Raw genomic sequence first — 14,006 nt, 5'->3', positions numbered from 1 at the left:
GTTTGAGTTTCTGTTTTCTTTCCGTTGGTTTCGGTTTCATTCTTATCTTTGTAACCACGGTTTTCCTCCGCCATACGTGAGGGCTTTTATGTTATTCCGTGACACCGACAACGTTTCCTCAAAAAAAAAAAAAAAAATCACTTCCGCCGTAGATTGAATATATATGTATATACATATAGTCATTAAATTTAATTTCAAGCTTACTAAGCATTATACTTTATGAGAACTTAAGTGTATATTTTGGAAATATTAAGTATTTATACCGCCATTTCCTCTACGTTTAAAACTTTGACATCCCATATAGAGTTGAGCTATGACAAGTACAATATATATTATTTTATTTTTCCGAGCAAAAAGAAATTAGTTCTTGGAAATTAAAGAATACATTATTCTTTCCTTTTTCTCTTTCCATAATTACATAGATTTACAACTATAACTTTAGCTTGATAAACATATGTTCCTTTACATATTCAAATCCAATTAACAATGTTTATTTAAGTTAGTGTCCATTTTTTTTTAAAATTAAATACATGTAAGATTTTTATTGAATTATAAAAGAGATTTGTAAACAACTAGCCACTTGAGGAGATAAGTTTTAAAATAATAGCCCAACTATTAGTTTATTAGGGAAATAGCCCAAATTATTTTGAGTTTCAAAAATTGTCCTTTACCCCCAATTTCGTACGTTTTATTCCTCCAGACCCACCTATTCTTCTTCTTCTTCGTCTCTGTGGTTCTTCTTCTTCTTCGTCTTCTGTGGAGCGAGTTCTACAAGCCTAGCACACCATTCCCGGACCGTGAAGCTCGAAAATATAATCTCTGCCATGAAGAATCACACTCCGACCAGCGATTTCCTTTTGGACTCTCTCCCCGCCGCCGAGCCTCCGGCGATCAAAGATCCGACGGCGAGTCGACGGGATCGCCCACGCGCCGCCGCTTCGGAGAAGGGGAAATGGCTTCTCCAGGCGTTTGCCGTCGTTCCCGCTGCCGGAGTCGAGCTCCGCGACGGCGATTGCGTCAAGATCGGCGAGGCGACCTCGATCTTTGCCAAATCTGAGACATGTATGTTGTTTTTCAAATGGTAAATATTATTTACTATCGAACGGCGATTTGTAAATATTATTTACTATCAAGGTTATGATTTGGACAAATTGGAACGAGCCGACGAGTATGTGTAACATTACTGCAGTTATTTTTCATTTTGCACGTTTTACAATGAAAGATGAAGAGAAGAGATCACACTATAAACGACATTGACTTTCTCGCTTCAAGATGTTGGTTTTTTCAAATGGTAAATATTATTTACTATCGAACGGCGATTTGTAAATATTATTTACTATCGAACGGCGATTTGTAAATATTATTTACTATCGAACGGCTATTTGTAAATAATATTTACTTATCATTTTTATGAATAATCTAACCCAAAATCGTTCGGAGATGACGTCTAGGGTTCAGTTAATAATATTTACTTACAATTTAATGGTTAATCTAACACAAAATTGAGCGGGGATGAGGTCTAGGGTTTCAGTTTGGGTGTTTTATGAGATCGCAAAGAATTGTTAATAATATTAACTAACCAATTTACTTCGTCGGCGCCGGAAGTGGAGAGATTGAAGGATTTGAAATTACCAGAGATTGAAGGTTGAGATACTCACCATTTTTTCTTCGTCGGCTTCGGAAGTGGAGAGATCGTCGGTTTCGTGTTCGCGAATGAGGGTAAAAGAAATTCGTTTGGCGGAGAGGTTTGTTTCGAATGAGGGAATTGTGTTTTGCGCTCTATTATTTGAACTAAGGGTAATATAGGAATATTAAATTGTTTGGTAGTGGATTGTGCTACTTACTTAAATTTTGTGATAGTTGGGCTATAATTTTAATAGAGGGGGTCAATTTGGGCTAGATACCTAGCCGCCCCATTATAAAATGTAAAACTCGTGATTTTTTTTACACTTTTGAATAAATTTGGTTCCAACAGTAAGGTTTCGACAAGTCGATTATTCGTACACTAGTAAAGATCTATTTTCAATGCGTAGTATATTTATTTTTTTTTAACTATATTTAATAAAAAAAATACACTTCATTCCACTTTAACAAAATAAAAACAATTTTTTTTATTTAACCAATAAGTTTATGTCTATAGTTTTTAGGACACTATTGCTAAATAGTCTTTTTAAAAGTTTGAAATTGTATTTTAACCAAGGTTTGGTTAATAATTGGAATTTAGCCACTCAAATTATTAAATTACTAAAAGAGAAAAAAAAATGTTTTTGACTGATTTTAATATAAAATTTAAATAAAAATATTAATTCCATGGCATTTTTTTATTATTAATTTAATTAATATTTAACTTAGTTTCCCAATATTAATTGCAAAAATAAGTTTAATGAATCTAAACAGTTGTAGTTTAATTCAGGAAAAAAAATTATGAACAATTAATACCAGTTATTAACTATATATACACGATTTAAAAATAACCAAAAATCTAGATGTTACTGCAAAAACATAAAAACATATAACTCAAGAACTCAAAAACAAATTAAGGGAAACACAATTTAATAATAAAACATCAAATCTTGAGTTCAACCCATCAAATCCTAACAAGAACAGAAATCCCAATTAAATTTCAAATTTTCAGACATAAAACTAAAAACTTGAGAGGCAAATCAACAAAGGGCATAATAAAGAACACACACTAGTTCAAAAAAAGACTTTTGAGTGCGAAGTCTTTCTCACCCAAAAGTTTTTTTTCGCACCCAAAAACACTTTTAGGTGCGACTTTTCCGCACCTGAAAGTCCGCACCTAAAGGTGTTTTTGAGTGCGAAAAAAGACTTTTGGTTTCGACAAGTCGTTTATTCGTACACTAGTAAAGATTTATTTTCAATGCGTAATATATTTTTTTTAACTATATTTCATAAAAAATACACTTCATTCCACTTTAACAAAATAAAAACAATTTTTTTATTTAACCAATAAGTTTATGTCTATTGTTTTTAGGACACTATAGCTAAATAGTCTTTTTAAAAGTTTGAAATTGTATTTTAACCAAGGTTTGGTTAATAATTGGAATTTAGCCACTCAAATTATTAAATTACTAAAAGAGAAAAAAAAATGTTTTTGACTGATTTTAATATAAAATTTAAATAAAAATATTAATTGCATGACATTTTTTATTATTAATTTAATTAATATTTAACTTAGTTTCCCAATATTAATTGCAAAAAGAAGTTTAATGAATCTAAACGGTTGTAGTTTAATTCAGGAAAAAAAAATTATGAACAATTACCAGTTATTAACTATATACACGATTTAAAAATAACCAAAAATCTAGATGTTACTGCAAAAACCTAAAAGCATATAACTCAAGAACTCAAAAACAAATTAAAGGAAACACAATTTAATATTAAAACATCAAATCTTGAGTTCAACCCACCAAATCCTAACAAGAACATAAATCCCAATTAAATTTCAAATTTTCAGACATAAAACTAAAAACTTGAGAGGCAAATCAACAAAGGGCATATATAACTAAAAATCATATCATTATTTCATTAAATCCAAACAACTCTGTGAAGAAATCCGAAACCACTACTTTCACACTCAAATTCATATTGCGAAGAAAATATTTGGGGTTTTATTTACCTCAATATGTGAGTGATGAGCAATGATCTTCATCGTTCTTCCTTCCTATCGAAACACAACGTTGACCTTGAGACAAACACAAAATGTAAAAGATTATTCAAACCCCTACTTTCTCTTTGTGATTTTTAGATTTGGAAGAAGGTATACGTCAACAATTTCATAGGTTGATAACTCTGGTGACTTTTTCTTGATATCTAACCGGAATCTCTACCTCTATCTCATTCTCAATTCTCACTTTCTCTCTCTCTCTCTACTTCATTTTCTTTTTTTTTCTTCGATTGATTTTGAGTTATCAACCAAATGTTCAAACCCTAGTTTCTCACTTACGTTCATCCATCCCACCGAAACACAACGTGGACTTTGGGACAAACACAAAATTGAGAAAGAATTGTTCAAATCGTAATATCTCTTTGTGATTTTCAGATTTGGAAGAAGGAATATGTTAGCGATTTCTTAATTTGACCATTATGTTGACTTTATTCTTGATTTCCAATTGGAATTTATCCACTACTACAAAATACTTATTAGAAGTCGCTATAGCTGCGTCATGTACATTTTTAAGCGACACACAAAATAAAATTTTCAAACTCGGTTGACATGGAGCCTTGTGATAGGTCTAGCTGGATTAGAATGTGTGTGCTTTAACAGAAAGTGATGCTAGATTGGTAAATTTGCGGGTAAACGGACTTGGGCGTCGCTTACTGCACATAAGACGCGTAAAATATAGCGGTGCAATGGAAGAGTGACATGTGGCGCTAGCGTCGTTCTCTTTTCGAGCTACACCACGTGTCAGGGGCGCCGTTTGAGCAAAGCCACGTGTTAGGGGCATCGCTAAAAAAAAGCGATGCCCGCCTCTTTAATACCCCACGAGTCTCTCAAACTGTTCTTCTTCTTCGCGTCTCTCCTTCATCAGTTTCCTCTCTGAAAAATCTCCAAAATCGCCATTGAAACCCATATCAAACTCCTCTTCCCCAAAACCACCGCCACTCTTCTCATCTCCAACAAGATTAATCCCGTCGACATCGTTTCCTTTCACCATGAATGTTCGTAGTCGCGTCTCATGGGTAAGAATTTATTTTCTAGGGTTTTTATTTTGGGGATTTTTTATTTCAAAGTTTTGGTTTTTGAAATCTTACTTTTTGAGATGATTTTGTTTGTAGCCGGTGAGTACGACATAGATTCGTTGTTCTCTTCGCTCCGATTTCTACTCGTCGCCGCCGCCCCTTTCTCCGGTCACTGTCGGTTTTAGGTGAGTTTTTTTTCTTTGTTTTCTCTTATATTTTTTTCGAAATTTATTAAATTTAATGTTCATTCAGCCCCTCCTCAGCTTGTGTGGTCGGATTTTTTCCGACTGTAATTCAGTCAATTCATCCGTGTAAGTTTTTAATAATGTTCTGTATTTTTATTTTGGGTAAACTAGCAACGTAACCATTTTGAAACATGGTTTTTGGAATCTAGCCAACGTTTGGTAAATTTTGCAATCTAGCCATTTACTGAAATTTACGGATATAAAATACCTAATTTACCCTTTTTCTTATACTTACTTGATCAAAACACTAGCCCACGTTTGACCGGTTTGAATTGTATACAGCCAATTAATTTCAGATTTTTTCGCAATTTAATTGGATATTTAGCTAATTTAATAGGAGATTCGGTGATGTAATTAAAAGAGAAAATTTAATGCAATAAATGCACAAAAAATTTACCATAATTAACAGAAATTAACAAATCAGCGGAGATTAACAAAAATTTACAAACATTTACACTGTATTTGCTTACACGGCTATAACTTCAACAATTTAATTTCAGCTTTTTGAATTCATAATATGAGATTCGGTGATGTAATTAAAAGGAAAATGAAATATTTATTTGATTGAATAAGTCAAACAAGATAATGAATACACGTAATTATGATAAAATCCCGTTCAAAATTAGAAAATAAATTTGGAAAATAAAAATACCGTATTAAATGCGTATTAAAGGAAATAAAAGAAATCGGTTCTACTTGCACATATGTAAATTTACCGTAATTAACAGAAATTAACAAAGCAACGGAGATTAACAAAAATTTACGAACATTTACGCTGTATTTGCTTACACGGCTATAATGTTCATTAAAGAAAAAAACGCTCAATAACCAACTTTGCCAAGTATAGAATTTTTTTTAAAATTCGAAATATAAACCGAATATAACAAATTCGGCTACAAAACCAAGTTTCAAAACGTGGTCTAGTATTTTTGAAACCAAACCAAGACTAATATAGTAAATACCATCTTACATAAATATGACACGTCATCAAATTTGGCTAGATTCGAAAATTAAACGAAACGTTGGCTAGATTACAATTGCAACGTTTGATGTGGCTTAGATCGACTAATTTTTCTTTTATTTTTGTACACATCATATATCGAGCGTTTAGAGGTCGCTAGAGAATATAAAATGATTGTTTTTATTTTTATTTTTTTTATATAGGTATTAGTAGGTTATGTTTACTAGTAGAGTTTAGAGGTCGCTTTTTTCTTGTTGCACATGAATTGCGTGTGAATTTTGTTGTTTTGTGATGATTAAATAATGTAGATAAAAAGTGGGTGATGTTGAAATTATATAGGTAAAAAAGTTTAGAAGTCGTTTTTATTTTGTCCAACATGTTATATGTGAATACGTAATTGCATACATTGTTGTATGTTTGAAAATTACTTTCTCAGCCATAAGGGATCAAAACCTTTGGGCGTCACACTAGCATACGTGTCGCTCAAAAAACGACGCCCAAAATATAGCGCGTCTCTTTTTGAGTGACTCTAAAAAGATATTTTTGTAGTAGTGATCGCTCTCGTTCTCGATTCTCTCTTATTGTTTCTCTTCCTCTCTCTACTTCATTTTCTGTTTTTTTCCCGATTGATTTTCAGTTAGCAGCAACTAAATAATGACTAAAGTAGTTCACAAGATCTATGTATCTTAGTGACTAGTCATAATTATCTTGTTTTTAACAAATATCTTCAAATTGACTTAGAATCACCTCATTTTTTTTTTGAAGAACTCGTTTAAAATAACTCAATATATAATTACCGTTAATAAAAATTATAATTTAATTATTTTAACATATAAAAATATGGTTGAACTCGCATTTAACTCAATCATAATATAATATGATGACTATTTGCACTAATACCGATATGTTTTCCCTTTATGAAATGGTCAAAATTATATATATAGTCGTCCTCGGAATTAGAAATAGCAACATTTACGAGCTCGTGGACAAATAGACCCGATACCTACCCCGTTTTTGAAATGGATCGGGTAACAGGTATACTCACTGGATAAAGGGGTAAGAAAATATCGGATCCGCTACTCATTTACCCGTTTAATGCTTACGGATATCGGTTCGGATAGATCTATTTACCTGTTTGTACAAAGAAATGAACGTGTTTGCATACTGTATAAATTATACATCTACAGTATAATATAACATCATATGTCATCCAAATTACTCTATAATATCACACAAAACTATAATATAAAATAATATCATATCATACAAACTACTCTTCTTATACTATATTCATGACTATAATATATAATCTTATAAAACTTAAAATAATACAATGAACATGTACAGCTTCACAATATAGAACACATGACTACTTAAAACAGTAACACATACAATTACGCTAACCCTTTACTAACGTATGATAATTAAATAATATAATGAACATGTCTTTTCGCTAATACTCTTGGTTCAAATTATTCAGTGGTAAGTTATTTGAATTAATTTGTCTAATATAAAATTTAAAACATAATATTATCAAATTAGAAGGTTAGTAAAATGTAATGAACAATTAAAATAACCTAATGCATATGGACCCGAGATCGAATATTAATAAAAAACATTCTTTTAGTGTTAACGGGTACGAATTCACCTATTGCGTTATCCGAACAAGCTAAAATCTTAATGGATCTTACTTCATTTATCTTATAAGAATGGTTATTATCCGATCCGTTTAAATCGGATAGTAAATTGGATAACGGGTAAAATTACCATTTTTACTCGAAACTTACCAATACCATTGTAATGACAAAAAAACCAAGAAACTGTATTTCATTTCTCCGTGCCCACAATGAGCTGATGCCCTTTTTTCACAGAGATTGATAAATGTGTTTTTAATTAATTTATTTTTATTATGATCAAAAGCTTAGAAAGTCTAAAATTTGAACATCATCAACATCCACGTGAACCCAATTAAAACAATTAATGGAAAACATCTCTCTTTTTCTTTCTTTGTGTTATCAAAAGCGTTTTGCATGCAAACAAGAAGACAAGTGTCTTCCCTTCAGAATGTACATGGCCTATTGCTGCAAACACTGTACATCACCACACATATATAATATACATACACAGATGTTATTTCAGAAAGGAAAGTCCATTTAATTAGAGTATCTGACTATAATATTAAATACCCGAAATTTGACTATATTGATTACCGATTTTACCACGTTTCTTAAGATATATATTTTTTTCTTTTCATTATGACGACATTTCCCTCTCTGAAATGACGTCAAATAATGAAAAAAAGGGATTAATTTCAGTAAATAGCTTTTTGTATTATATATCTTTGTTTATATATTATACTGCCAATATTGGGTACATGGTTACTAGTTTGGTTTCTCATAGAAGATGACGAAATAAAAAAGAAACTTTTAGTTACCCTAATTCTCACTTTTCCATTAGTAATAGAAATTCACGCTTATAGTTTATGAATTCAAGAGAAAGTACATGGGTATAATATATATACGATAGTAATTTATTAGTTTCTCTGTAAGAAAATACAGCGATTTATTAGTTTCTCTTATTAATTTGTATTAATATTCCGCAAATTTTTACAGCCTCACAATATTTTAATAATTTCCTTAAACAGAGCATGGTACATCGTGATGAATATTTAGAATTATATAGAAGGAAGAAGAAATATAGTAGTGTTCTAACTTCTTAGTTTGGACGCTGCTCTGTCTTTCCTAGCTAGCAATATATTTTTTTTCATTTCTATTTTTCTGTTGATATGTGTGTCCATACCTTCTTCTTCCTCTTCACCACGTGTAGTATTTCCTCAACCCTAACGGCTCTTATTCCTACAGCTATTTTACCCAAAAACAAAACACAACACAAACGCCATTATAACCTCTCTCTGTCTCTCTCTAAAACCCCCCACAGACTCGGTCACTAAATCACTCTCTCTCTCCCTCTCATTGCACTGCTTTCTCATGGGATTCTCTTCTTCTTCTTCTTCTTCTTCCATTATATCAGCCACTTTTCCATAGGGAGAGAAGAGAGAGAGAGAGAGATAAATATATTAACTCTCCTATATATCCCCATGGCTTATTCAGTTCTCAGGTTCAGAAAGCTGTGCTATGTAGAGCCGGTGGTGAGCGATAATAACAGCAGTGACCTTAACACAAAGTGGACAAAGACCAAGAGCGAGACAAACAGTTGCTTTAGCAGCGAGCGCGATGATATCGGTGGGGTCGGAATCCAGTACGAGCGCGCTCACGAAGACGATGATCACGAGGATGAGAGGAAGAATAATAAGAAGAAGAAGAATCAGAGGAATCAGAGGAGGAGGGAGTGGAGGTGCGTGGACACGTGTTGCTGGGTGATTGGGTGCGTGTGCACGGCGTGGTGGGCTCTGGTGTTCCTGAGCCAGTTCACGGCGCTGATGCCGGCGGCGAGGGAGGCGCCGGGAGCGAGGCTGAGGAGAGAGGAGGGCCTTATTGGGGCCCACCCGGTGATTCTCGTCCCCGGAATCGTCACCGGAGGCCTCGAGCTTTGGGAAGGTCGACCTTGCTCCGACGGACTCTTCCGAAAGAGGCTTTGGGGTGGCAGTTTCACCGAAATCTTCAAGAGGTATAATTAATACTTGTAATTGATTCATATATTTATTAGCCTATTCCTTAATTTGTGATTATAACTGACGTGTGTACATTAGTTTTTAACTATATTATCTTTTTGCTTTTCTCGAGTCAGAGCCTTGAAATTAACGAAGACTTGCACCACCTCACTTTTTGTTTGTTTGTTTGTTTCTTATTTCTTGTTTTTTTTTTGGGTTGAAAAAACTTGATACCCATTTTGTGAGTATAATTTATGTACATGTATAATACTATATAACTTATATTATAATTAACATTATTATAACTTATATTATAATTATAATATTGTGGATTTCATTACAAAACCAATTTATAAGCATTTGTTATTAACTCCTCGATTCACTTTTAGTCTGCAATTTTTAATATCTGCTATCAAGATGAATAACAAATAATCTTTATAAATATTAAATACTACTTTCTTTTCTCATTTCTGTTTCTACGTGAGATTCCTAACATGGTTATGGTTTTGGCACCCCCTAATTTTTATCTCTTTTTTTAACCTAATTTTTATTTTTATTTTTACTTTATAGCTATCTTTTGATACAAAATTAATAATACCCCTCATCTTTTATTTATATATTCTAATAGTCTTTTCTTTTAAATAAAAAATTGTTCTTTAATTTAGAGGCCAATATATGTAGTTTGGTCTAGTAATAATTTCACGCCACTCACCAGTATCGTGCCTTAAACAAATAATTAAGAACCATAGTACACTTATATTAGACTAACTACGGCTCCTCCAAATTTAGTTTCCGGCTCCCCAACATGACACATGGTTGGTATATATATACGTATATACATTTTTTTTGTTCGTTTTCAGTGTGACTCGAACACGTCTCATCACTTTAGAGTAGAATACTTAATTATCACTGAGCCAGGCCTTCTTCAATGATAATTGGCTCTGGAGCCCATATAGTTAGACATATCAAATGCCAGTGGTTAAAATACTAGATAATTAAAAATCGTGTCCGAGATTAATTTATTTATTTATTGTGAATAGCATTAGTAAAATTGATTAACTTGTTAATATGAGTTTATTAGGCCATTGTGCTGGTTGGAGCACTTGTCTCTTCACAACGAAACTGGGCTGGACCCGCCTGGAATTCGGGTGAGAGCTGTCCCAGGTCTGGTGGCGGCCGACTACTTTGCTCCCGGGTACTTTGTTTGGGCAGTTCTCATCGAGAATTTGGCCAAACTCGGTTACGACGGTAAAAACATGCACATGGCTGCTTATGATTGGAGACTATCTTTCAAAAACACTGAGGTAATTAATACTAAAATAGAAACAAATTACACTTGGCCAACCAACCAACCAACAATAAGTCCTAATTAATCAGTAGTAGCTATAGTAGTAATTAATGATGATGTTGGATTAATTAAATTTGAAATGAACGCAGGTTCGAGACCAATCTCTGAGCAGACTGAAGAGCAAGATAGAGCTGATGTACGCGACAAACGGGAAGAAGAAGGTGGTGGTGCTGCCTCATTCGATGGGGGTCATTTATTTCCTGCACTTCATGAAGTGGGTCGAGACTCCGGCCCCACACGGCGGCGGAGGTGGGCCCCGATGGTGCGCTGACCACATCAAGGCAGTGATGAACATCGGGCCCGTCTTCCTCGGTGTTCCCAAGACCGTCAGCAGTCTCTTCTCCGCCGAGGGTAAAGACGTCGCTTACGTCAGGTCATAAACCACTCATATGCTACGATGTCTCTTTTCTCTAGAAATTGTAGAAATTACCCATTTTATTTCTACACCACTTTAGAATATATATATGCCGTTTTCTTAGATATGTGGAATCCTTATTCCTTGAAGCCTTTTTTTGTGTGCTTTTCTTGGGACACAAGTTATCAAAATTCGTAATTGAAAAAAAAAGATATGCGCGTTAATAATTCTCAGGGCAGTGGCTCCGGGTGTATTGGACTCGGAGCTGCTGGGTTTACAAACCTTGGAGCACCTAATGCGTGTCACTCGAACATGGGATTCCCTCATTTCTTTGCTGCCAAAAGGCGGGGACGTGATTTGGGGTGACTTGGATCGGTCTTCCGAAGAAGGAAACATCTGTGGACCCGAGAAGAAAGGGAATAACGGAGTTGATCTCAACCACACCGACGGGGCTAGAGGTTTCCGAGCGAAAGATCCGATCAAGTACGGAAGACTAATATCGTTCGGAAAGTCGGCCTCTCAAATTTCTTCATCTCGCCTTCCTTCCCCCGATTTGAAGGTAACTGCTTATAACTTCCCTGTTGCGGTTACGTTGTTATTTCTTGAATAAGGATTCGGTCATGATCTTGATTGGCTTTTGGCAGGAACTTCTGCATGCGGATTCGAGGAGCCTCGGTGGTAGTCCTCCTTGCGGAGATGTGTGGACCGAATTCGATGAGATGAGCAGGGAAAGCATCAAGAAGATAACCGAAAACAAGGCTTACACGGCTCAAACTTCTTTGGATCTTCTTCGATACGTGGCCCCGAAGCTTATGCAACGTGCAGAGGCTCACTTCTCTCACGGAATAGCCGACAATCTCGACGACCCTAAATATGAGCACTACAAGTACTGGTCTAATCCCCTCGAGACTAAGTAAGTACACGCTTCTAATACAACTTTAAAAATTAGAATGCTATTTTGTTTCAGATAACTACTTTGTGAACATAATTTGAAATGGATAACTTGCTAACCAAGAAAAGTGGGATTATCCGAATTTTCAGGCTACCGGATGCCCCGGAAATGGAAATATACTGCCTTTACGGGGTGGGGATCCCAACGGAAAGGTCGTATGTCTACAAGCAATCCACGTCAGACAAGTGCAAGAGCATCCCGTTCCAAATCGACAGTTCGGCCGACGGGGACGCTGAGCAGAGCTGCCTGAGGAGCGGAGTCTACTTTGTGGACGGGGACGAGAGCGTGCCGGTTTTGAGCGCCGGATTCATGTGCGCGAAGGGGTGGCGGGGCCGGACCCGCTTCAACCCATCCGGGGCCCGCACTTACGTCCGGGAGTACAAGCACAAGGCCCCGGCCAGCCTGTTCGAGGGACGCGGCGACGAGAGCGGGGCCCACGTCGACATCATGGGCAACGTGGCCTTGATTGAAGATGTCCTCAGGGTGGCCGCGGGGGCCGCGGGGATGGAGATTGGGGGCGATCGGATATATTCAGACATTATGAAGATTTCAGAGAGAATCAATCTTCAATTGTAAGTAAAATGTGTGTGTGTGTGTGTGAGAGAGAGAGAGAGAGAGAGAGAGAGAGAGAGAGAGAGAGAGAGAGCTAATTGATGATGGAGGGAAAATTAGATTGTGCAAAGGTTTGAGCCTTTATTTTCGAGGTTAACTAGAGTAATGTAATTTAGTTTTGGTTAATTCATAATCAACTGCGATATGAATAATTATGGGCTGTTGGCTTTATTTCCCAAGAGAGTAACAAATTAATTTTCATAAAACTCGGAAATTCCAAATACGAAATAAGGTATGCGGTCTTGAATTATGTACTAAATTTGGTAATTTACAATATTTTTAAATTTGTAACTTATCATTAAACAGTTAGTGCAGTATTAATTAAATCCAACCTTAGGCGAATAAGGGGCGAACAGGATGGGCCAGCAAATTATGTACTTAATGGCTCAGCAATACATGCCCATTTTTATGTGAAAATAGCCTCCAATAACCGTTTTTCGTAATTTTTTTTCTTCAATATTAGCCGTTGAACATTTTTTTTTTAATAAATAATCGTTTTAATTTTTGAAGTGCTCATTTTACTCTTAATGACTGTTAAACATATTTTAATAACTGTTGACCATATTTTAATAATTGTTAGACATTTAAATAGTTAACCAGATTTTAATATATCAATATTTTGAATTTGATTTCAATAAATGTTAACCAAATTTTAATAACCGTTAATCAGATTAAAAAGCTGTTAATTAAATTTCAAAAACTATTAACCAAATATCAATAGCTGTTGACTAATGATGTAGATTCGGATTAAAGGAAAAACGGAAAAACACTCTTAACCAAAAAGTCGATTTTTCATTCATCATAAACTACATACATAAGGGGATACAATACATTAAAATAAAAGCAACCAAATAAAAACATAAAGAAATGAAATAAATGCAATTACACAATCAACTAAATAAAAAGGGAAGGAATAACTCATGCATGAATATGCATGATACACCAAGGATTGTCAATGCTCGTGGGCTCCATCATTTCTTCCGAGGTCAAAAAAATTCGTCCTCGAATTTGTAAGGTTGTTTTGTTGTCATGAACATCGGGTGGCTCACCGGGGATCTTCTCGGTCTTCACGTCGGATAGCTTGCCGATCGAGTGGTTTGTCAGGAGGCATCTTGTTAGCAATCAACGTCCTCGTCGATCCGAGCTAGGAGACTCGCTCGTAGTAGAGGCTGGTTCGGAATGCTAAATGAGACCGACATGGTGACCTCACTCGGAACAA

General features: G+C 35.0%; 1 protein-coding gene across 1 annotated transcript; it reads left to right on the top strand.

Annotated features, from left to right (window-relative positions):
- The first annotated feature begins 9,007 nt into the window (after window positions 1–9,007).
- Window positions 9,008–12,919, top strand: LOC149381281 (Lecithin:cholesterol acyltransferase family protein). Its single transcript, XM_089600690.1, has 6 exons — window positions 9,008–9,537; window positions 10,602–10,824; window positions 10,958–11,241; window positions 11,458–11,782; window positions 11,868–12,136; window positions 12,265–12,919. Exons 1-6 carry the CDS (start codon window positions 9,008–9,010, stop codon window positions 12,749–12,751), a joined length of 2,118 nt encoding a protein of 705 aa, XP_089456816.1. The 3' UTR covers window positions 12,752–12,919.
- The last annotated feature ends 1,087 nt before the right edge of the window (window positions 12,920–14,006 follow it).

Source organism: Urtica dioica, chromosome 11 (genome assembly GCF_054948205.1).
Source record: "Urtica dioica subsp. dioica isolate 48M chromosome 11, U.dioica_male_clone48M_v1_H2, whole genome shotgun sequence".
NCBI lineage: Eukaryota > Viridiplantae > Streptophyta > Magnoliopsida > Rosales > Urticaceae > Urtica > Urtica dioica.
Note: the sequence above shows the minus strand (reverse complement) of the source record. Positions and strands in the feature narration are given on the sequence as shown.